At 39.6% G+C, this 25,114-nt stretch overlaps 1 protein-coding gene across 21 annotated transcripts in view; it reads left to right on the top strand.

Annotated features, from left to right (window-relative positions):
• SMAD2 (SMAD family member 2) overlaps nucleotides 1-25,114 on the top strand; it is a 93,237-nt gene that overhangs the window by 54,688 nt on the left and 13,435 nt on the right. For 17 of the 21 annotated variants that reach the window (XM_070050203.2, XM_070050199.2, XM_051851972.3 and 14 more), the window contains 4 exons: nucleotides 11,099-11,188; nucleotides 12,211-12,404; nucleotides 13,158-13,292; nucleotides 16,290-16,364. In XM_070050203.2, coding sequence (XP_069906304.1) covers nucleotides 11,099-11,188; nucleotides 12,211-12,404; nucleotides 13,158-13,292; nucleotides 16,290-16,364 — 494 coding nt within the window. The remainder of the gene's footprint in view (nucleotides 1-11,098; nucleotides 11,189-12,210; nucleotides 12,405-13,157; nucleotides 13,293-16,289; nucleotides 16,365-25,114) is intronic. The other 4 variants (XM_051851976.3, XM_089305144.1, XM_070050205.2 and 1 more) reach the window with 1 other exon arrangement.

Below are 25,114 nucleotides of genomic sequence, written 5' to 3' on the forward strand. Positions count from 1 at the left end.
TTGACAGTGGTTAAACTGCTGCAGTGAATCCTGCAAGTTTGGCAGGAACGGTGAAACTGAAGGTCTGTCAGACTTCTGTGATAGGAGCTTTCCTTTACCCAGTGTTGTTGGTGTTTTCTTCGACTTAGTTCTCATTGCTTCTCTTATCTTTTGATAACGAGAATGTGAATAAATACACATCCTTGATGTAAAAAAAAAGTATGTTAACGTACAAACATTTTGAAATGTTTGTAGATGATTGAGCAAAAATTCAAATGAATATAAATGCAAATGTATATAAAAATATGCCGGGCCAGCTCTTTGGCTCAGTGGGTTAAAGTCCCTGCCTGCAGTGCCGGCATCCCATATGGGCGCCTGTTTGTGTCCTGGCTGCTCCACTTCCAATCCAGCTCCCTGCTAATGCGCCTGGGAAAGCAATAGAAGATGGCCCAAGTGCTTGGGCCCCTGTACCCGTCTGGGAGACCCAGAAAAAGCTCCTGGCTTTGGATTGGCTCAGCTCCAGCCATTTGAGGAGTGAACCATTGGATGGAAGATCTCTTTCTCTCTTCCTCTGTAACTCTGCCTTGCAAATAAATAAATTTTTTTAAAAAATGCAAGTGTATAAAATTGTACGCTGGATTTTTAACTTGTTTTCAAAGGTCAGTTATTAGATAAAGAAAATCTTTAATGTGTTAATTTTGCTGGTAAGTACTGTAAGAGTGATTACTAGGGAAATTTGATAAGAATTGCTGACAGAATTACTACCAAGTCATTTGGCTAGTCTGGTGGTTAGCTAATAATAAGCCCCAACAAAGATTGTTATATTAGTGTTCATATGATTTCAATATATTTCAAGATAGTAAACAGGAAGGTTACCTAGTTGGTACGGGATAATTTACCTTTGAGAAATTGTGTTCCATCCAGTGAACTGCGGGGTTTTGCAGAAGAGACTAGTGCAGGTGTGCTTGCTCATGTACTGATGCAGGGACATCACTGTGGATTGTTATAGTGCATTCCATCTTCTTGCAGCATTTTGTAATAGTCTGTCCTAATTGCATTAAGAATCAGTATCAAATTTTGATCAGGCAGAATTGTAGAGACTAATTTTTGCATGGCATTTTTCAATACTTATGAATTCAGGATTTATGGAGGTTAGATTGTCAGATAAGTTTAGGAAATGTGAACTAATGTATTTGAGATATTGCTATTATTACTATGATAATATTGTTTTCACATAACAAGTAACTATTTGTTTAACATTTTCAAACCCATCTTTCTCCATTCTGAATAAAGGGATATTTGATAAAGTTCATGGAAAAGTGAAATTGCAATGAAAATGTTTTTAAAAATTTTATTTCTTTGAAAGGCAGAGTTACAGAGAGGCAGAGAGAGAGGGAGAAAGTCTTCTTCTGCTGGTTCACTCTCCAGATAGCTGCCATGCTGGAGCTGGGCCGATCCGAAGCCAGGAGCCAGGAGCTTCTTAATATGTCTGAGTGCAGGCACCCAAGGTCTTGAGCCGTCTTCCACTACTTTCCCAGGCACATTAGCAGGGAGTTGGATTGGAAGTGAAGCAGCCGGGTCACTATCTGGTGCCCATACGGGATGCCGGCACTGCAGGCAGCGACTTTCCCTGCTGTGCCACAGCTCCAGCCCCTGCAAAAAATTGTGAAATTGTTTGACATAATACACATTTTCCATGAACTTAATTTTTTTTAAAAAATTATTTTTATCTTATTTGAAAGACAAAGAGCTTCTGTCTGCTTGCTCACCCCTAAAATGGTCTGCAGTAGTCCAGGCTGGGCCAGATCTCAATATGGATATTCCATGTGGTATCAGGGACCCAAGCACTTGACGTCATCTGTTGCCTCCCACAGTGCACATTAGCAGGAACTGGAATTGGAAGCGGAGTCCAGGCTTTAACCCAGGTACTCTGGTAAAGAGATGCAGGCACCCTAAGCAGCATCTTAACCACAGCTCCAGACATCCACATCTCCATAAACGTTTTGTAAGGTAGCTACATAGACATTAGCTGATATTTGTAAGAGGAGCTAAAGAAAAGGGATGTTTAAGGAAAATGAGTTTTTGTGCAATGGAATGAGGAAGCAAGCCCTGAAAACAGACCAGCAGTTACCTCTGAAGTAGTTGTTCTTGTTCAGTAGCCCTGTTAGATGGGTTCAGCCCTCTCCCTGGAGGCAGCCAAGGGAAATCTTCCCTGCCTTCACCAAAGGGGCTGTTAGGTCTGACAACACTGTGCTGATAAGGTCAGGGAGGATTTTTGGGAACTCTATGTCCTGAAATCCCCAACCCAGTAATTCTGCAGAAGTGAGGGCTGGGAGATGCGCACATCCTCACCTGAATGCAGACTGGGTTTTCAGTCCTTCACTGGTTCTTTACAGAGATGCCCATTTGGTCCATCAGGTGTGTTGTCTTCATTAAACGTGCCTAGTGTGCTTACTGCTACTCTCTGTCTCATATCTGAATTCTTGCTTTGGCCAAGACAAGAACCTCCCATCAACTGACTCCACGAAGAATAGTTGAAATTAATAGATGTAGTTGAGTCATCAAGTACCATGCTTGCTAGGTAGCACAGACTGGGCTTCGGGTACTCAGTCTCGTGGGAAACTACAGTGTGGCTAGGCAGGGTCAATCTTTGAGGAAGAGTGGGTAATTAAAGATGATTTAAAGCCCCAAAGTTTTGAAAATTGACCTAGTCTGCTAGGCATAGTAAAGAATTAGTCACTTTGTGGGACACTAGTGAGCTTAAATGTACATGGAAGAAGATTGGTAGGAAAGGCCCATGTTAGAACATAGTTCCAGAAGAATGAATAGGGCTCAGGCTGGCCTGGCAATACTTTCCTTCCCTACTAATGCCCGAAGTGAGCTTGAAAGAATGCAGACTAGCAAACAGTAATCTGTGCTTAGGAATGAATCTAAGGTTAGAAGCGATGTGTCTGTTTAAAGTCCTGGGAGGCAAGATTCACCTGCATTTAATTCTGCGCCAGTATTTTTTTTTGCTTAATTTAGGTAAAAAGTAATACGTTCATAAAGTTAATAGAAGTATATTTTTATGTCTACATACATACAAATTCACGTTGAAAAGCCATCCTTCCTCCCCTCCCACCTGAAGTACCTGCTGTTGATGGTTTGTGTCTGTGCGAATGGAAGCAGATACTTGTAGACCTTTCACCTGCATAGGTGCTGTTGCGTGCCTGCCTTTTTCGCTTATGGTAATACTTTAGAGATCTTTGAATATCAGTTCACAGGGAAGCTTCTCTATCGCTTGCTAAATTACCATATGAAATATTAAAAATATTAATTTATTTAAAAGGCAGAGTTACAGAGAGCAAGATCTTCTATTCTCTAGTTCACTCACCAAATTACCACAATAGCCAATTCTGAGCCAAGCCAAAGCCAGAAGCCTGGAACTCCATCTGGTTTCCCACATAGGTGTCGGGCCCACGTAATTGAGCCATCCTCCTTGCTTTCCCAGGAGCATTAACAGGGAGCTGACTAGGAGCTGGATCCCGGGTCTCCAGCCAGGTCGGCGACTTAACCTGCACCACACCAACCCTGTGAAGTTTTTTGTGTTGGTACTGCCCATTCTGTTTTTCCTTCTTTCTTTGGGTGCTCTTGTGGTGTTTTTCTTGCCTTCCTTTGGGGGGTAAGGAGGAGGTAAAATTCTTATGTGCATAAACCATGTGTACATTCTTAATTTGACAGATGCGTATAAGGGTACTTGAAAAGTTTGTGGAGTGGGAGGGCGGGTATGGTAGGAAGAATAACTATATTCTTAAAGTTGTACTGATGAAATTTGTATTCCTTAAAAAATAAATTTTAAAAAAAGTTTGTGGAAAGTGGGTTTAAAGCTAAGTTTATTGTGATACAAAATTTTTTGAAATCCATGCATTCAAGTGATAGGTGCAGCTTCATAGAAAATGCATGTTAGGGAAAAACTGCCTGATTTCAAAACTTTGCACCAAGATAAGCTTACCTTTTTTTTTTTTTTTTTTTATTTTTTTTATTTTTTGACAGGCAGAGTGGACAGTGAGAGAGAGAGAGACAGAGAGAAAGGTCTTCCTTTTTGCCGTTGGTTCACCCTCCAATGGCCGCCGCGGCCGGCGCGCTGCTGCCGGCGCACCGCGCTGATCCGATGGCAGGAGCCAGGAGCCAGGTGCTTTTCCTGGTCTCCCATGGGCCCAAGCACCTGGGCCATCCTCCACTGCACTCCCTGGCCACAGCAGAGGGCTGGCCTGGAAGAGGGGCAACCGGGACAGAATCCGGAGCCCCGACCGGGACTAGAACCTGGTGTGCCGGCGCCGCTAGGCGGAGGATTAGCCTAGTGAGTCGCGGCGCCGGCCTGATAAGCTTACCTTTTAATACCACTTCTTGTAGTTTCCCTGTATCCTAGTGTATCAAGATACAGAACATTACAATCACATAGAAAGTTCTTTGTTCTTCCTGAGGTAACTGCTCTGAAGTTTTTTTTACTTTGTCTTACCTCTTCTAGAACTTCATGTATAGTAGATCCATTCACTGATAGTCTGTTGTGCTCAGCTTCATGCGATCAACTAAATGTAAATAAAACAAAATTTCAAATGTTTTCTATTTCCATACACATTTTGGATGAACTTGTTAAATGCTACAAAAAATACATTGCTAAAATTGTAAATATAGTAAGTTTGAAACAAAAAGATAATCATTAGGGAATTGGAAAAAATAGATATTTTAACATTGAATCATCTGGTCTGTGAATATGGTGTGTTTCTTTATATGCTTAGGTTTTAAAAATCTTTGGGCGAGCTTTTTGGTGGTTAATGTATAGTTATTTTTTTATTTTAAAGATGTATTTTTATTTATTTGAAAGACAGAGTTACACAGAGAGCTCTTCCATCTGCTGGTTCACTCCCCAGATGGCTGCAACAGCCGGAGCTGTGCTGATCCGAAGCCAGGAGCCAGGAGCTTCTTCTGGGTCTCCCATGTGGGTGCAGGGGCCAAGGACTTGGGCCATCTTCTACTGCTTTCCCAGGCCATAGCCAAAGAGGTGGATCGGAAGAGGAGTAACGGGAACTAGAACTGGCAGCCATATGGGATGCCTGCGCCTCAGGCCAGGGCTTTAACCCACTGCGCCACAGTGCCGGCCCCATAATGTATAGTTCTTACACATTGAACTTTTTTTGTTATGTTTTGACACAAATGAAATTTAAAATTTTAATTGTCAAATTTTTTGCTCATTATAGTTTCCACGGTATAGAAATTATAACAGCTTTTATTGTTGATGAGGAATTGTTTTTCATATGTTTATTACTAATTTCTGTAGCAGAAATAATGATGGATTTTTACAAATAATCCTTATAGTCTATAACATTGCTAAACTCGCTAGTGAGTTCTAGAGGTTGCTTCATAGATTTCATGGAATTTTCTATGTAAACATTTCTGTGGTTTGCCTTTGGCCCAAAAGGGGCAGTTGTATTGTTCTTTCCATCCCAATATTTTTATCTTTATTTTTTTCTCGCTGTATCTTACTGGCTAGCAGCTAGTACGATGTTGATTAGAATATGTTATTGTTAATTCAGATTAAATCATCAATTGGAAATTTCTTTTTTCTGTATAAACATTTCCTTCAAAGAACTATTTTATTTCATTTTTTTATATTGTGTGTTGATGCTATCTTCTAATTTATTCTGTGATTTCTTCTTTGAGGCATAGGTTTAGAAGTGTGTTGTTTATTCCAAAAATTTGAGACTTTTCTAAATATCTTGTTACTGATTTCTAACTTCACTTCCTTTTCACCAGAGAACATAATCACAAATTTGAAAAGTTTTTAGAAACGATTGACTATTTTTTATGTCCCTAGCATGTGTTTCTCTCTCTTTTTAAAATGTTCCATTTTTATTTTTTTAAAGAAGATTCCCCGGGCCGATGCCGCGGCTCACTAGGCTAATCCTCCACCTGCAGCGCCAGTACCCCGGTTTCTAGTCCCAGTTAGGGCTCCAGATTCTGTCCAGTTGCTCCTCTTCCAGTCCAGCTCTCTGCTGTGGCCCCAGTGCTTGGGCCCTGCACCCCATGGGAGACCGGGAGGAAGCACTTGGCTCCTGGCTTCAGATCAGCGCAGTGTGCCAGCCGTAGAGGCCTTCTGTGATATGAACCAATGGAAAGGAAGGCCTTTCTCTCTCTGTCTCTAACTCTGCCTGTCCCCCCCAAAAAAAAAAAAAAAAAAAAGGATTCCCCCAAGTGTTGGTTATTAGTTAGATCAAGGTGGTTGGTGAAATTGGTTGGTATAGTATAGCGCTGTGTGCGCATGCGTGCGTGTGTTTGTTTTGCAGCCTAACTGTCCAAGGAATTACTGAGGTTACCTGGATTGGAGATGTGTTAATTTCTTTTAAATTTCTGGTTTTGCGTCATATATTTTCTTTCTTTTTAAATTTTTTTTTTTAAACAGGCAGAGTGGACAGTGAGAGAGAGAGAGAGAGAGAGAGAGAAAGGTCTTCCTTTTTTCCGTTGGTTCACCCCTCAATGGCCGCTGTGGCCGGCCCACTACGGCCGGTGCACCACGCTGATCCGAAGCCAGGAGCCTGGTGCTTCTCCTATTCTCCCATGCGGGCGCAGGGCCCAACGTCATATATTTTCTTTTTTTTTCCTTTTTTTTTTTTGACAGGCAGAGTAGACAGTGAGAGAGAGACGGAGAGAAAGGTCTTCCTTTGCTGTTGGTTCACCCTCCAATGGCCGCTGCAGCCGGCGCGCTGTGGCCGGGCGCATCACGCTGATCCGAACCCAGGAGCCAGGTACTTATCCTGGTCTCCCATGCGGGTGCAGGGCCCAAGCACTTGGGCCACCCTCCACTGCACTCCCTGGCCACAGCAGAGAGCTGGCCTGGAAGAGGGGCAACCGGGACAGAATCCGGCGCCCCGACCGGGACTAGAACCCGGTGTGCCGGTGCCGCAAGGCGGAGGATTAGCCTAGTGAGCCGCGGCGCCAGCCTCTCTTCATTCTTAAGAACTTACTCTGACATGTCTTCTGTGCAGAGTCTACTAGAAACAAATCCCTTTAGTTTTGGTTTACTTGAACATGGTGGGCTATTTTGTCTGTCTTCTTTTAGGAAAGATGTTTTAGTTGGTATACACTGCAATTGCGGGATTCCCCGCATTCCTTTTCATTTCATTAAAGATCTACTGCATTGCCTCTGATGAGAAATCCTTCACTTTCGCCTGCCACTAGTGTGGTGGGTTGTCGCTCTGGCTGCCACCAGAGGTCGGCAGTGCAGGCAGGAGCTGGTTCAGTGCCTGCTGCGTTAGAGAGGGCGAGTGCGGTTCTGATTGACACAGGGGTGACTGGGCACTAAGGGCAAATGCGGGAGCAGGGTGCAGGCTAGAGCGGTGCTCAGGTGGTTGGAAAAGTGGAAAAGGCTTAGTCACTGGCACTGGAGTTTATTGAAGTTAGACTTCTACTCCTCCCACAGACTGGGAGATAGAGGCCTCTTTTTTCCCTGAATTTTGAAGGAATGACTTTCAGGTTTTTGATCTAAAGATTCTCCTGATTTTAGAGGAGATACATATATGAGGATACTTCAGGAAGCTTGTGGCATTTTGAAGACCCCTGTTACAACTCAAAAAATGGATATACAGTTAGAAGCTTTGAGAGGTCAGGGGCCTTGTCATCACTTGTAGAACAACTGGTATATTGTCTTGACAGCCTTGAGCTTTCCAGATAGGAGCTCCCAGGGAACCAAGATGGTCTCTGGGGTGCTGCCTGAAGCCCTGCTGAAGTTTGGGCAGGTCTCTTAGTGGAGGTGTTTGGAAGGAGTTGTTCGTGCCTGGAGGTTTTGCGTTTCTCAGTGCTTAAACAAATTTCTTTTTGTCTGTGTTAGTTTGACAATGATGCGCCTAAATGGGATTTTCTCTACTTGTAGTGTGGTTAAACTCATTGTCGTTAACTGAACTTCTTGGATCTGTAAGTTTAGTTGAAAATATTTCAGCCATCATTATTTCCATTTTTATTTTTTTTTATTTTTATTTTTTGCTGGTCTGCCTTCTGCTTCTCTTGCTGGGACTGCACATGTTTGTGTGACTGTTCATTTTGTCACTCAGTCTTTAATTTCAGTTCTTCCAATGAGGTAATTTCTGCTAACCCATCTTCAAATCTGTCTTCTCCAACCATCAGGTTAAGTTTTATAAATTTCTGATTTTGTAAATTTAGTTCTATAATTTGATTTGTTTTTATAGTTTCTGTTACTCAGCTAAAATTCTCCATCTGTTCATTAAGTCCTCGAACATGTTCATAATAGTTACTCTCAAATCCTAGTCCTCTATTTCCTTTTGGGGTCTGTTACTGTTAGTTTTCTTGGTTTTGTTTTGACTAGGGGTGACATCTTCCTGTTTCTTCACGTGGTTAGTGAGTCTGGGTTGTATATTGAATATTCAGAATTAAGCATTGTGGAGCTTCTGAATGTGTTGTGTTCCTCCCAGGCTGTTGGTCCTTGTTCTGGCAGGTAGTTTTGGGTGGCCTCAATCCAGCCGCTTCTCCGTTTCTTCCACTTCGAGGGGCTGGTGTGTAGCAGGGCCTCAACAGTCTCTGCATGTGTCGTTTAGGCCTTAGTCAAGGAGGTGGGTGGACCATGTGGGAGACTAGGAAGAAGCTCCTGGCTTCCAGCTTCAGCCTGGTCCTTCCCTGGCTGTTGCTGCCATCTGGGGAGTGACCCAGCAGATGGAGGGTCGTTCTCTCTCTCTCTCTCCTCCCTCTGTAACTGACTTTCAAATTAATTAATTAATTAACAACAACAAAAAAAAGGTGAATGGGATTCAGAGTTGTATTTTGCTTTTTTTAAACATTTTTTTTCCTGTTTTGCGGCTTCCTTCTTGGCAGGACCTCTTCCTTCCTTCGCAGCTTCTCCAGCAGCCCCAGCTCGTGCTCTTACTCTAGGTCAGTGGAAGTGCAGTTTTCTGCCAGAGCTGGACTTGCCCTGCCTGAGACTGGAGAGCACCCGGGCACCCAGCCTGGGGAGCACAGCAGCCCGGGGAGCACAGCAGCCCTTCAGCGCGGTTCCCTCTTGAACTGTTTCAGTCTGGTTTTGGCCTGTTTTCAGATATTAGTGATTCTAATCACTAACTAGGTTGTCACTGTTATCTGAAGGAAAGTTAGGAGGTTCCTGGAAGCAGAACTCTGTTCTGTTTTGTGTGTGCATTCTTTAGCTGACTGCATGCTATTCTAATTACTGAGAATGTATAATGTGTTTCAGAATCTGGTAGGGCCAGTCTCTTTTTGTCAGGCTTTGCTGGTCGTATTATTTTGCTGTGTTATATGCGGAATAGTCTTGTCTGAATCTTTAAAAAGATGTTGTCCTTTTTATTGAGACTGCATAAAATGTATAAATTTGGTAGAGATGGTATCTCTGGTATTGTCATTTTGTCTGTGGACATGGATGTTTTTCTCTGATCAGAGTCCTTTTTAATTTTCAAGTGTGTGTTTAGTTTTGAGACACTTTATATTCTAGATACTTTGTGTTTGGGTTCCTTTAAAAGTATTTTTCATATGTAAGCAAGGATTTGACTAGCTAGAAGCAGCTTTACTATTTGTAAATAATCCTTCCAGTTATGTGAGGGGATATGTATAGTGAATGAAAGACTTGAAGTCTGAAGGTGGCCGGGGTGGAACCGGGCCTGGGTCTGGCTGCCTCGGAGCTGCGGCCTCTGAGAGCTCACTTAAAGTAGAACTGACGCTCTTCATGCTGTATTTTTGATTCTGGTTTTTGTGTAACTTGAGGAAGAGCTCTTTCAAGTATTTTAAGAGTAGAATAATGTCTTGATTTACACTTCCGTCAGTTGTTTTCCTTGGATTATTGTCCAAGAAAGAATAATCAGTTGTATACTATCCCTTCCTTAACATATATTCATAAGACTAAAATTTAGGTGATTCTGTTGTACCTTAAACTATACCGTGCTGTGTGTTTCTGGTAGGTGTTTGACAGATGTCTCTTAAATGTCATGGATTTTTAATCAGTATTTTTTTTGGGAAGAAGAAAAGATTGAAGATGTGTTTTTGGAGTTTTTTCTGACTTTTATAGACTACTAAAAGGCAGGCGAATCTCTAAAGTGTCGTGAGGTATTAGAAACATGCTTTTTTCACTTTGCTTTTTAGCTAAAGCTCAGTTACTGTAGCTCCAAAGCAGGGCCTATGACTTTCTTGCAGCCCAGTGGCTGTGCGAAGGACCTGTATGTAGCACGGAAGCCTGACCAGGGGCCCCCAGGATCGTGCTGCTGGCTACAGGAACTCAGCACTTTGACCAGGTAGCCGACAGTGGTGTGCACATTTGGAAGTTAACCAGTTTGATTTATTATCAGAAGGTGTTTTTGATATATTCCATCCTCCATGCATGAAATATTGGCGATTTAGAATAAGTGAGAAATTGAATTAGGTTGGACTAATTTTAAAAGCACACCTTTGGGCCTGAGAGATGTTGGCAGTTAAGAATTCCATTCCAGGACTTCCTCGTAAGCTCTTTCCTTCTCCCGCGGATCATGAGTGACTAAAAAGAAGTGGCAGGGAAAGCAGGGAGAATTTTCTAGGTTGCCCATGTTTTGGAAAGAAGTGTGGGAGAAAAATTTCAAGGTGGTGTGCTATTTTATTACAATAATTTCAAAAATCTTACCTTTTGGAGAGCAATAATACTTTTTAGTAAAACTGAATGTGTAAGTATCACAGCCAAACAGTGTGAAAATCCTCATGTGGAGGTGTGTCTGTTTCAATTAGAATTTTCCTGTATTAAAGATACCAGTGAACAAAAATCTGGATTATAAAGTGAGGAACTGTCAATAAGGCTAATGGCATAGGTAACATCTTTTGAGTAGAGGATATTGGGAAGGGCATCATAGTCATGATTTCATTAAGCTAGAGAGCATTTTAAAAACATAACCATAACTTATCTGGAGTCACATGTTCATTTTATTGGCTTCCTTCATATAGAAAATATAGTCACCAGCACTAAATGCCTGTGGAAAAGTGAAGCAGTGTATATTTTCTGGGTGAAGGAAGTGTTCTGTACATTCTCCATGTTTTACATCATGGTATTTTGAATAACCATGCTTCCATGTTCACATCAATTTTTTGTTTTTCAATTTATGCACAGCACTTGCTCTGAAATTTGGGGACTGAGTACACCAAATACGATAGATCAGTGGGATACAACAGGCCTTTACAGCTTCTCTGAACAAACCAGGTGAATATTCTGCCCTCTATGGAATCCTAGCGATCTTGTGGGAGGGGGGTGTTCTGGAAGACCTGTACTGGGTTGCTGAGTGTCATTTTGCCTAGGATGTTTCCTTAATGTAAAAACAAGGCAGAGCATTTAAAACACCTGCTTGCCGTTATGAAAGATATATTAAATGTTTCAGCTGATGTTTTGATCAATGCAATTCTAGTTTTGAATCTTCTTTAAATTATTTTATTCCCTAAATAAGAACTTTGATAAATATATTCTCATTTTAGTTTGAGATTAGGTTATGAACTGTTGTTGGCCCAATTTTTAAGTAGACACATGACCAGTTTTTGCTAAATTTCTTGTTATCATCTAAATCTCATCTTTATACTAATATATAGCTACTTACTGAACCCCTATGTCACAGTTAACAGTAGGCTAACTCATTTTATGTTCTTTTTTAAAGTCGCCTCATTTTCTTTTTGAGTATATTAGTATTTGTTCATTTCATCTCATCACCATCTGCATTTATCTGAATTATGCAAATATGCCTGAGTTATCAGAATAACCACAACTGGGTAATGAGTTACATTAGTCCGAGTGAGTTATCACATCATTGTTGGTATTTATCATTCTTCACACCAGTCCTTTTTTTTGACTGTCCAGTCACCTGCAGAGTGAATGCCCTTAGAAGTATCTCTGAATCCAAGTTTGGCTTAGTAGAGATAGAAATTGACAAAAAGTTTTTCAAGTACAACTATATGATATTCTTTTTCAAAAATCAATTTTCCCCATGTGGTTAGCTTTGCATTGGCATTTGAGTCATTTATGTAGCATATTTATAAGAAACATCTGCTAGTGCTGCTGTTTACTTTTTTTATCAGAGCCATTAAAGAGTACCTTTTTCCTCCTGATTGTCACTAAAACTAACTAAATGGCTGTCATTTCTTTCTTTGTGCTCTCATTGTACTAATTTAGCCCATATGACTACATCCATTTCTTTTTTTAAAGTTCCCGCCTTTTTCCCCCTTGCTTCCCCACAGGTCTCTCGACGGTCGTCTTCAGGTGTCCCATCGGAAAGGACTGCCGCATGTTATATATTGCCGGTTGTGGCGCTGGCCTGACCTTCACAGCCATCATGAACTCAAGGCAATTGAAAACTGCGAATATGCTTTCAATCTTAAAAAGGATGAAGTATGTGTAAACCCTTACCACTACCAGAGAGTTGAGACACCAGGTAGGACCATGGCAGCGATTTTTTTTCCCTGGTTTCAAATTAAGTGCCTGGATTTAAGTATATTCAGGTACTCTGGTGACCCAGGGAATTTTTAGCCTGAAATCCTAACAGATTGCCTTAAATTCAGCATATTATTTGGCAGTAGTTAAGGATGCCTTACATGGAAAAACATGACGTGGTGCATCAGTTTGCTGGGAGAGATGGGATTTCATGGCAGAGTCGTGTCCGGCGGTCGCCCCGATGAGCAGTGCCCTGGAGCTGGCCGAGGCTTACGCAGTAACTGTTCTCCATGTGTTTGCAGAAGTGCTTGGGTGACACCATGTGTACAGGAGCAGTTTAGTGAAGCTCATGGCAGGACTGTTCAGGCAGTTGTGTGCGTGAAACTTTGTTAGACATATAGCTGTCTTCTTAGGAAATTCCCTAAATGGGATTTCATACTTCAAGGCAGATCTTTCCTCAGCCTTTCCAGTGGGGATTTATGAACTTCTGTGGTATTACATTACCCGTCACACTGGCCCCAAAAACATGAGGTAAATTTGAAGTTGGAAATTTCGATGGTGTGCTACATGCTAATACATTAAAAGTCTCAATCAGACTTGTCAGTTTCCCGACTGCTGCTATAATACCAAAAAGATGGATGCTAACTTTGAAAAGGAAGCTTCCTCCCGCCTTCCTCTTTCTTGGTGAAAACTTGATAAAGTCCCCCACACCTTTTACTCTTGGCATTGACTAACATTTCTTTAACTCTTTCAGTTCTGCCTCCAGTATTAGTGCCCCGGCACACGGAGATCTTAACTGAACTTCCACCTCTGGATGACTATACCCACTCCATTCCAGAAAACACTAACTTTCCCGCAGGAATTGAGCCACAGAGTAATTACATCCCAGGTATTGTTGCCCTCTTACTCTTCTAAAACTTGGATACACACACACTTTGTCCATAAATGTTCAAGTATTAGTAAATCGTGAATTTGGGATTTTGAATAGAAAAATTTGATTTTTGGGGTGTCTATTTTATGAAATATATAAGCCTAGTTCATTAAGGCTTAATGTACATTAATGTTTAGTAAAATATTAAAGTTTTATTTGGAGAAAAGTTTTACCTTATATTTTATTTTCTTTGCAGTGGCTTTAATCAGAGAACAATGGGGAGCAGAAAAGAAAAGCTGTTAGTAAACTATCTTGGTTGTGAAGCTGAGAGAGATATAGAATGTAAACAAACTAAATGGTACAGGAAAAATATTCCTGATAGAAATGTAACTAAAAACAACCGATTATCTTAGGTAACTTTGGTAATGTTTGAGATGTGGCATTTGATTCTATAGATGTAGCAACACAGTGAAAACCAGAAAACCTGTATTTCAGTTAGGTTTCATCTGGGTCTCAGTAACTCCTTATGAAAAATGAGTTTCAAATTCATGGTCTTCAGATTGCAGTGTAAGTCGTATGCTCCAGTAATATTCCACCATGTGGTATTGGACTTTCGGATTTTAATGCTGTTTAGGAGAATAGCTAATGCTTTGTTACTTTTCCTACATGTTTTCTTTTGTTTTTTTCTCTCGCACTACAGGAGTTAGGAAGGACTAGGATGAGGATGAAGCTATGTGCTGGATTTTTAGTGTTTTCCTTCTTTTTTAAGGTTCCTCTGCTCCACTCCTGTTTTTATACAACTGAAAATGTATAGAGAACTTAAGAGTTTCAAGTACACACACAAATAATTCCTCAGTGTGTCCCATCCTGAAAACCATGCTTCTTCATTAGAAAAAGTTTTTAAATAAGGAAAAGATGAGTTTTATTTTATTTTATTTTTAAATAACTGGTTTTACAGATAGGAAGTGATTTCTCACTGTACATTTCTTTGATTACTGTTGTATTCATGAGAGAATTTAAGGCTGCTTCCTTGGATTGCCAGGAAATAGAAGCTTTTAGAGGACTTGGGAGAAAAGGGGAAAGAGGAGTGCCGTGTGATGGGCTAGGATGAGGGAAGGAGGTGGGCTGTGAAACAGGACATTGCCTGGGTGTGGGAGGGCCTAGAAAACTTAGGTGGTTAGCACGCCGTCGTGGTAGACACATCCCCGTGGTTATCTGGAAGGATGTTGATAAAAATGCTCAGTGACTTCCACTTGTAAAGATGTTTCAGCTCATTTTCCTTCCATGATTTCTTTAATTATTTAATTAATGGATTTTAGAAAGTTAGAAGTAGTTTATACCTGTTTGCCTTTCTTGATAGTAGTGCTTTATCCAGCTCTAAGTGAAAGAAACCAAAAGATGTAGTTGTAGTCTACCTCAAAAGAAATTTTAGCATTTTCTCTAATATGCTAAAAGCTTCATTATTTATTATCTTACAGATAAATAATAATGAAAATAAGTAGAGAAATACAATGGATAAGCTATTTTAAAGTTCAGCAGCTCTTCCTATTTAGTCCTTTTGAGACATTGGTGGTTAAATTGGCAAAGCTTAGGTATGTTTAATTTTATTAGCTTTAGCCATTAAAGTAGTGCTTAATGATATGTATTCTTACTTTTAAATTCTTTGTTGTTTGAGTATATCCAGATATTTTACTCTTTGATTTTTTAGTATTTAAAATTTGGACATACTGACAGTTAAATGAAAAAAATTTGATACTTAAAAATTTGTGTTAATCATATAGAAATGACACTGTAAAAGGTTAATGAAGGAGACTCTTAACCTACTTTTTCCCTCTCCTCTTTAGATTATTACAAAATTATTTTTAGGAATACGTCTCCATTATCTTTTATTGCTTAAAACAATTTAGCAAATGTAAAATGTGAAACCCTTGAAAGTCTTGAACTTATTTTTCCTTATTGAAATAGCAAATCGTGTAAATGTACTCAGCTATTCATGATGCCTCCTTGAGTGTCAGAAATATGTTGGAAATGACACATTAGAATTTAATCCTTATTTTCAGAGGCTTTACCCCTGTTTTTTGCAGCAGTCTATTTGAGTTGAATTTTTCTCCTTCAGCCTCTTAGAATTTACTAGTTAGAAATTCCTGGAGAAATGTAGTTTTTGGTTAGAATTAACCAAATTAGACCAGTCCTGAACCATTTGCCATATATTGCCTTGTAGAACTTTTTTTTTTTTGACAGATAGAGTTAGACAGTAAGAGAGACAGAGAGAAAGGGCTTCCTTCCGTTGGTTCACCCCCCAAATGGCCACCACGGCCAGCGCTGCGCCGATCCAAACCCAGGAGCCAGGTGCTTCTTCCTGGTCTCCCATGCGGGTGCAGGGGCCCAAGCACTTGGGCCATCCTCCACTGCCCTCCCGAGCCACAGCAGGGAGCTGGACTGGAAGAGGGGCAAGCGGGACTAGAACCCAGCGCCGACCCCACCTTGTAGATCTTAATATACAACATAAGCCAGTGCTACTTTTGCATTCCAGAGACGCAAGTGTCTTTCTCCTTTAATCTTCTCTATATCCATCTATTATATTAGTTTAAAAAAAAGCAAACAACATTATAGGTACTGTTGCCTTCGAAGCCTACTGATTCAGAACTGAGACATCTTTGAAGTTACATTTTTGGATCTTGCCAAATATAGATATGGGTTTATAGCTATGTATCTACATATATATAATCTCACATATAGATACGGGTATGAGCCAGCTCTGTAAATAATGTCTGAGGAGATATGCCCAGAAGTCTGCTGAATTGTATTTAAATACGTTTTAAGGACTTAACCTATGGGATTTAGATCAGAGCCTGAATCCATAAGCCCTCAGTATACAACATTGCTTTTTATAATAATGTCATATAACATTCTTATTTGTTATTTGGAGTGATTCATGGGTTATCCTTGATGCCTGGGAAAAAAAGTAGTGAGAGCACGTTGCAGCCATACCTGACCTCGTCTAAACTTTTGTAGAAACACCACCTCCTGGATATATCAGTGAAGATGGAGAAACAAGTGATCAACAGTTGAACCAAAGTATGGACACAGGTAAAAAATGTCTTTCAGAAGTCCTTGGTAATTAGATACACAGCCAGCCAGCTGCAGATGAGATTACATGTGCAAACTTTACTCATTATCATTTCCTGACAGTGATGTACAGTGTAACAACTATTTACACAGTGTTTACATGGTGCTACATATTATAGGTAATATATAGGTGATTTTAAATTTATAGCAGAAGATACATAAAGTATATGCAGATACTGCAGAAATTTTATATAAATTCTGTATTAGGGAGTTGAGCATTGCAGATTTTGGTGTCTTCAAAGAGTCCTAGAACCAATCCCCTGTGGATACCAAGGATGGCTATGCATTTCTTGCATTTTCTGAAACTCTCAAGATATATTTCTCTTAAATTTAGAGAAGTTGAGAAATGTACAAAAGAAAAAAAGAAGAATCTTCTGCATTTATGTAACCATATCTGAACTATCAAAGAGGGTGATGCTGTCATTGAAATATTAACATATGCTACTCTGCAGAATAATTGTCAGAATTCTGAAGACACTCACATGCTTTATTTATTTTTAAGTATTCTTAGGCTTGCTTCTGTTTATCAAGTTTTAGTTACTTTATGAATAACTCTTTGTGATGAATGACTAGAATTAGCCCAATACAGATTTTTAGAAGAATTTAGTAGGGGGATGGTGTTCAGCTTTTCAGTGCTCCTTTAATTTAAGTGAGTTATGAATTCTAGCAAATTGTTCACTCATCAAACCTTGTACCTCACCTAAAATGATTAAATTTTGATATTTGGGTATCCACTCCAAACAATGATGGAGAAAAACTTTGATCATACAAGAAATGCCACATACAACAAAGCTTTTTAAAGTTTTTGTGTTATTGACTTGAAAGGCAGAGTTACAGAGAGGTAAGGGGAGAGACACAGAAAGATCTTTTACCCACTGGTTCACTTCCCAAATGGCTACAACAGCTGGGGCTGAGCCAGGCCAAAGCCAGGAGCTTTCTCCAGGTCTGCCACGTGGGTGCAGGGGCCCCAAGCTCTTGGGCCATCTTCTACTGCTTTCTCAGGCTCATTAGCAGGGAGCTGGATTGAAAGTGGGGCAGTCAGGACTGGAATCTGTATCCATATGGGATGCTGGTGCTGCAGGTGGCGGCTTAAACAGCTGTGCCAATTTTGACTCTGTCATTCTGCCATCTGTCTGAAGAATTGCATATTTTAATATCACAGTCTGACAAAGTATATGGTCAGCCTTTCTGTACATTTTACATTACCCCATTGTGCAGTTAGAATCATTTAAATTATTTCAAATAGATTACCATTAGGAGGAGGAAGTTTTCCACAATAATTCTTTTGTTTAAATTCTTTCCTTTTTTAGATTCCAGGTTAAAGAAACTCCTGTACCTGATTATACTTACAAGAGCTGTTAGGAGAAGCAGATAATTAAGAAACATGATTATGGGAAATAATATGTTGCATAGCCTGAATGCAAATTGTTTGACTTTCCAAATATGTCTTTCTGACATTCCTGGATGTTAAAGAACTCTGTTCTTGAATCAGCAAAAATGTTCTTTTTTTTTCATTGTGTTGGACAGCTGTTGCTGTGGCTTTTGAAAGTGAATGGCATGAAAAGATGCTAAATACCGCGAACTACAGTGAGATACTACTTCTCGTCTACTAGATGGCTATAATCAAAAAAGAAAAACAGTACTGAGTTTTAGTGAAAATGTAGAAAAACTTGAGTCCTCATACGTTGTCAGTAGGAAGTAAAACGATTTAATTGCTTTGGAAAAGTATTGAGTTGCCATATGGCCTAATAGCCTCACTCCTAGGTACATATACCCAAGAGAATTAAAGCTGGGTCCATAAAAAACGTACACAAATGCTTATGCAAGCATTATTCATAATATTGCCAAAATGGAAACAAAGCAACATATCCATAAAATGATGAATGAATGAATAAAATGAGATACAGCCCTACAGCAGACTTTATTCAGCCACATAAAGGATAATGAAGTACTACAAATGGGTGAACCTTGGAACTGGAAAGCGTTACTCTAAATAAAAGAAGCCAGACACAAAAGACCACAGTAGTTCCAGTTAGTGTGCAAACACCCATTCAGTGATGGTTAGTTCTAGTTCTTTTCAACAGAGTGATATCAGTGACTTTTAGAATGACACATTTGAAAGCACTTCCTGTAGTAACTGAATTCTGGTTCATGAGATGGTAGAAGTTGGTTTGATGTCTTTAATCTTTAAAGCCTTGTGGATGTTAGTGCTCAGGCTGAACAGCACATGAAATTTGAAAGTTGGCTTAACTGGTGCCTTTTGTAATTAGTCCCTTTTCAAGTCATGATGATTTCACGAACATACTTGTCCAAACAGTTGTATCAAGAAATAGCATCTGTAGGATGGATCCTCAGATGTGGATTCCATACCCTGTGGTTTAGTCTTTTATCTTCTAAACATACTGTATTTGGTCCAGGCTATATGAAGGTAATTTTTAGAAAAATGGAATTAAAAGATAAGTTTTTTGAGTGAGAAGCGTTTTGGAAATCAAGCATATTTTTTTCATGATATATATTTTCCATGAACCTTTTGAACTCTTTTTATATAAAGATGCAGGCTTATAGGTTTTTGGGATTTTGTTTTTGTTTTAAGATTTATTTCTTTATTCGATAGGCAGAGTGACAGAAGGGCAAAGACACAGAAATTTTCCTTCTGCTCATTTGATCCCGAAATGGTCACAACAGCCACGTGTGGGCCAGGCCAAAATCAGAAACCAGGAACTCCATCCATGTCTCCCGTGTGGGTCCTGGGGACCCAGACACTAGGGCCATCTGCTGCTGCCTCCCCAGGTGCATTGACAGGAAGCTGGATCGGAAGCAGAGCAGCTGAGATTCAAACTGACACTCTGATGTGGAATGCTGGCATTCAAAGTGACAGTTTAACCCTCTGTACCACAATTCCAGCCCCTTAAAAGATTTTTTAATCTGCATGTATCAATAGGTTGAATTTGGTATTCCAACAGATATATTGAAGTCCTAGACATTTCAGGTACCTCAGAATGTGACTTTATTCTAAAGTTGGATCTTTGCAAATGTAATTAGTTAAAATGAACTCGTATTGGAGAAAGGTGTGCCCCTAGTCCTGTATGATTGGAGGGTCTATCCTTAGGAGAAGAGAAGATGCATGCAGGGAAGGATGCCATGTGCGTATGTGGCAGCCATTGGCGTTCCCAGCTACCAGCCAAGCAACTGTAAAGATTGTTGGAGAAACTAGAAACCGAATAGAAAGGCATGCGATAGACTTTGCCAGCTCTGGAGAGAACATGGCTCGGCTGATAGATTTGGGATTCTGTCCTCCAGACTTGGGAGAGAATATATTTCTGCTGGTTCAAGCCAGCACTTGGTAACAGCTGCTCTGGAAAGCTAATACAGTTAGTAAGGAGGTTTTGAGAGAATATTACTAATAGCAAATACATATTTAATTATTTATAAATTGTATGCAGGTATTTAGTGTACAGATTGAAGCACAGAAAAAATTAGAAATTAATAGAAAATTACTCCTAGGCTAGGGTTCAGATACTCCACTTGGAAGACTGCTTTTCTAGCCATATGTAAATATTCAGGACAGCATGGTCAGACTCTGAGTTGAATTACTGAGTTTGCATTGTTCCTCTTCCACATACTAGCTGGGTGACTGAGGTCCTCAGCTTCCTTATTTGTAAAATAATTGATAATGATAGTATCTAACTCATAGGGTATCAACAGGGTTACTATTTGTAAAGCAATTGAAAATGTTCCTAACTCAGTTAAATATGATATAAATATATTTGAAGAAAATATTAACCATTAAGAAAACGGAAATTCTTTTTGCACAAAGATTTGAAGGAAAACAACAAACAAATCCAGACATATGTAGTTCACCTTCATGTTCAGGATCTTCTCTATAAAATAGGAAAATAAGGTTGTAAAAAATATGGGGTCAGGCTTGCAGATGTCAGGATAGTGAGCTTACTGTTAGCACCAGTGCTCTGCCATGTTTTCATGATTTTGGTGGCAAGGTACAGTGTATATTTCATTAGATACATTCCACAGCACTTTAAACTTTTTAATGTTATTGCAAATGTTGCCATTTTTAAATTTTATTTTTAAGTTATTCCTAAGATTTAGGAAAATTTTTGTATATTGATCTTTTTTCCTGTATCCTTACTGAATTCACTGTTTGTTCTAGTATTCTGTAGGTTCTTTAGATTTTTCTCATCCACAACTATGTCATCTGTTAAATATATGCCTTTTTCTTTTCCTGTCTTAGCTAAGATCACAGTACACAATTGAATGGAAGTCATATTTTTGCATTTGATTATAGAGGAACTCTGTATTTCCCCATTAAGTAAGATGAAATTGTAGATACTTTGTAGATTTTCTTTATCTGGTTGAGAAAGTTCTTTTCTGATCCTGATGCTCTGAGTTTTTTTAATGAATGATTGTTGAATTTTGTCCAGTGCTTTTTCTACATCTGTTAGGTGGTTCATTTCCTTGAATGCAGGATTTCAGAAAATGTTTTGTACTAAAATAAGTTTAACCTTTTAATTCCATTTTCCATAAGCATTTTGAAATACCCTTGTAGTTTTAATGCTTTAATCTTTATGTGGTAAACTCCACTAAGTGATTTTGTAATAACACCAACCTTGATCTATTTAATAATGATGAATTAGCCCTTTAATATCATAAATATATTGTTAAGGATTCTCTACTCCTGTTTTCAGAAGAACTGTGTGTCAGGTTAGTATTATTTTTATTTCTAGATTATACCAGAGAAACCATCTCTTGTAGGGAAGGGTTTATTTAAATTGAGGATTTAGATTTTCAGTTTGTTTTCTTTTTTAAGATTTATTTATTTGAAAGGCAGAATTACAGAGAGATCTTCCATCTTTTGCTTCACTCCGAGATGGCTTTGCTAGCCAGGGAGGGGCCAGGCTGAATCCAGGAGCCTGGAACTCCATCTGGGTCTTCTGCATGGGTGCAAGGGCCCAAGCATTGGGGTAATCTGCTGCTGCTTTCCTAGGCGTGTTAGCAGGGAGCTGGATTGGAAGTGAGTAGCTGGGACTTGAACCAGCACTCGTACGGAATACTTGGATTGGACGCTGTGCCCTGACCTGTGCCACAGTGCAACCCCCATTTTCAGTTTATGCTTGGTAACTTGTGTTTTCTAAGACATTTATTCATTTCATCTAAATTGTAGAATTTATTGCTATAAAATTATTTCTAAAACTTGTTATTCCCTTAAAGTATGTAAGATTTTTAATAAAGTCCTATTTTCAGGTTTATAATATTGATAATTTGTCATTTCTTTCATTCTTGATAAATCTTGTAGGGCAATTATCAGTAATTTCAAGAGGCCAATTTCGTCTTTTCTATTTTTTGTCTCTTTTCTATTTTACTTCTGTTCTTCATTATTTTCTTACAGCTACTTTGCAGTTAGTCTGCTTTCCTTTTGTCAATACAGTAGATCATTCAATTCTTTATTTATTTTTTTAATTTATTTGAAGTTGGAGTGACAAAGGGATAGAGACAGAGAAAAAGAGATATTCTGTTCTCTGCATCACTCCCCAAATGGCCTCTATAGCAGGGATTGGGCCAGCCTGAAGCCGGGAGCCCAGAACTCCATCTGGGGTCTCCTGTATGACGTCTGAGGTCCAAGTAATTGGCCCATCCTCTGCTGCTTCTCCAGATGCGTCAGCAGGGAGCGGTATGGAGAGCAGAGCAGCCAGGACTGGAACCAGCACACCAATAGGGGTTTACTGGCCCCTCTCTTTTGGAGGTTAATGTATTTAGTTGAAAGGCAGAGTTACAGAAAGAGGAAGGGAGACTGAAAGAATCAAGTACTTTCTAATGTAGACCTTTAAGCTTTATTTTAGCTCCATGCTACAGATTTTTTGTGCATTATTTTTATTTATCAGTTATTTTCTAATTTTTCTCAAATGTTTTGTTCCATGAGTTACTTGAAAGTTCTTTTTAAACAAGGGTGCATTTTTTTCTAGATTCTTTCTAGATTCTTCATTGCTTCTGATTTGATTCTGTTGTGGTCTAGAATATACAATGTACAACATCAGTCCTTTGAAATTACAGAAAAATTGTTTTATGATGTACGTGGGCGTGCTCTGAGGGTTCCATGTATATCTGAGAAGAGTATAGGATGTAGTTTAGTGTTCTATAAATGTCAATGATGTCAACACGGTGATTGTTTCAATATTCTTAATACTTTATGATTTTCAGTCTACTTGTTTGTCATCATGCAGAACAGTCTCAAAATCTTCAACTCTGATTTTGGATTTATTTGTTTCTATCTAATATTCTCTTAGTTTTGACTTTGTATGTTCTTGGTCTCTGTAATTAAGTGATGCACATTTATAATTATTACTTCCTCCTGATGCATTGACTCTGAGTATAAAATGTCTCATTAATATATCTTAATTTTAAATTTTCAAGATTTATGTATTTACTTGAAAGAGTTAGAAAAGGAGAGACAGAGGTCGTCCGTCTACTGGTTTACTCCTCAAGTGGCTGTGATGGCTGGTGCTGACACAGGAGATTTCATCTGGGTCTCCCACATGGGTGGCAGGGGCCCAAGCACTTGGGTTATCTTCCACTGGTTTTTCCAGGCCATTAGCAGGGAGCTGGTTCAGAAGTGGAGCAGCTAGTATGTTTCTTGTGACTTAGCTTAACAGTCTTTTGTGTCTTGCTTAGCCTAATAGTCTTGTCTTTTAATGAGAATTTTTATTCCATTTAAAAATGATCATTGATATTGCATTTAGGTTACCATTTCGCTTTTTTTTTAATTTCTCTATTCTTGTTTTCTTGCCTTTTAGGCTAATCAAGTGTGCACTATTGTATGTTTGCCTTAGACTTTGGTTTTTCAAGAACATTTGTTAAAGTGTTAAAAGTAATGTTTTGGATTTAGTGGCTCCGCTCTTCATAACTTCCCTTCAGAATTTATTTGTTCCAGTTGTTTTATTATTGTTTGTTGAAGTGACTTTCCTTTCTCCTTTGATTTGCCTTGGCTCCTTTGTTGAAAATCAAGTGATAAGTATTTGTGGGTCTGACTTTGGGTCTGTTGTTAATCCAGTTATATGAATTCATTTCACATTGCCAGTTTTTTAGTATTACAGTTGGCATTTTAAAGTTTTATCTGGCAGTTTCAGTGTCTGCTTAACAGATGTGCTTTATTGGCTGTTTTATCTCTTGATGCATCCCATGTGAGCAATCATTCATGTCCCAGCTGCTCTACTTCTGATCCTTCTCCCTGCCAATGTGTCTGGGAAAGCACTGGATGATGGCCCAAGTGCCAGGGCCCCTGCAGCCACGTTGGGAGATCTGGAAGAGGCTCCTGGCTTCAGTTTGGCCCGGCCCTGGCTGTTGTGGCCGCTTGGGGAGTGAAGTAGCAAATGGAAAATATCTCTCTCCCCCTCTCTCTCTCTGCCTTTATTTCTTTTTTTTTTTTTCCTTTTTTTTGACAGACGGAGTGGATAGTGAGAGAGAGAGAGAGAGAGAAAGGTCTTCCTTTGTCGTTGGTTCACCCTCCAATGGCCGCCACGGCCGGCGCACTGCGGCCGGCGCACCGCGCTGATCCGAAGGCAGGAGCCAGGTGCTTCTCCTGGTCTCCCATGGGGTGCAGGGCCCAAGCACTTGGGCCCTCCTCCACTGCACTCCCGGGCCACAGCAGAGAGCTGACCTGGAAGAGGGGCAACCGGGACAGAATTCAGCGTCCGGACTGGGACTAGAACTCGGTGTGCCAGCGCCACAGGCGAGGATTAGCCTATTGAGCCGGGGCGCTGGCCTCAACTCTGCCTTTCAAATAAATAAGTCTTTAAGAAAAAGAAAGGGGGCCGGCACTGTGGCGCAGTAGGTTAATCCTCCGCCTTTGGCGCTGGCATCCCATATGGGTGCCTATTCTAGTCCCAGCTGCTCCTCTTCCAATCCAGCTCTCTGCTGTGGCCTGGAAAAGCAATAGAAGATGGCCCAAGTCCTTGGGTCCCTGCATCTGCATGGGAGACCGGGAAGAAGCTCCAAGCTCCTGGCTCCTGGCTTCGGATCAGTGCAGCTCCAGCTTTTGTGGCCATTTGGGGAGTGAACCAATGTTAGGAAGACCTTTCTCTTTGTCTCTCCCTCTGTCTGTAACTCTCTCAAATAAATAAATAAATAAAATCTTAAACAAAAAAATTTAAAAAGATACAAAAGAAAATCGGATGTTTTTCATTTGTTCAGCATTTCCTCATTATTTCTAAAGTAAAGATTTTGCCTGGTCTTCTATATTCAAGGAGAACTCTGCAGAAGTTTTTACCAAAAACAAATGAGAAAGAATTTGAACAGAAATATGTCCATAAAAAATTTGGAAATATATAGAACTTAATAAGCTTGAGAAAGTAGTTACACATTGTATATTTCTGTACTGGATTTGACATACAATACACATAACATTTCTTTTTAATCTTTTTATATTTCTACCATTATTCTGAGTCAAATAGCATTTAAACTGTTATTTTACAGGTAAAATTATGATACATGTGAATTCTAAAAATTTAGCACAGTAAAATAGCAAAATTTAAATATTACATATAATTACAGCTAGCAAAATGACTTAATATAAAAAGGTGCATAATTTATCAAAAGTTAGAAACCCAACATTGTAATGAATATCACAGAAAATGACAGAAACTCATACCTAGGCTGTCAGAATCTAGAGTTTCTTTTATTAATTGCTGCACTAGACTACC

The sequence above is a fragment of the Oryctolagus cuniculus genome, chromosome 10 (genome assembly GCF_051225735.1).
Source record: "Oryctolagus cuniculus isolate XC-2025 breed Fujian yellow rabbit chromosome 10, ASM5122573v1, whole genome shotgun sequence".
Taxonomy (NCBI): Eukaryota; Metazoa; Chordata; class Mammalia; order Lagomorpha; family Leporidae; genus Oryctolagus; species Oryctolagus cuniculus.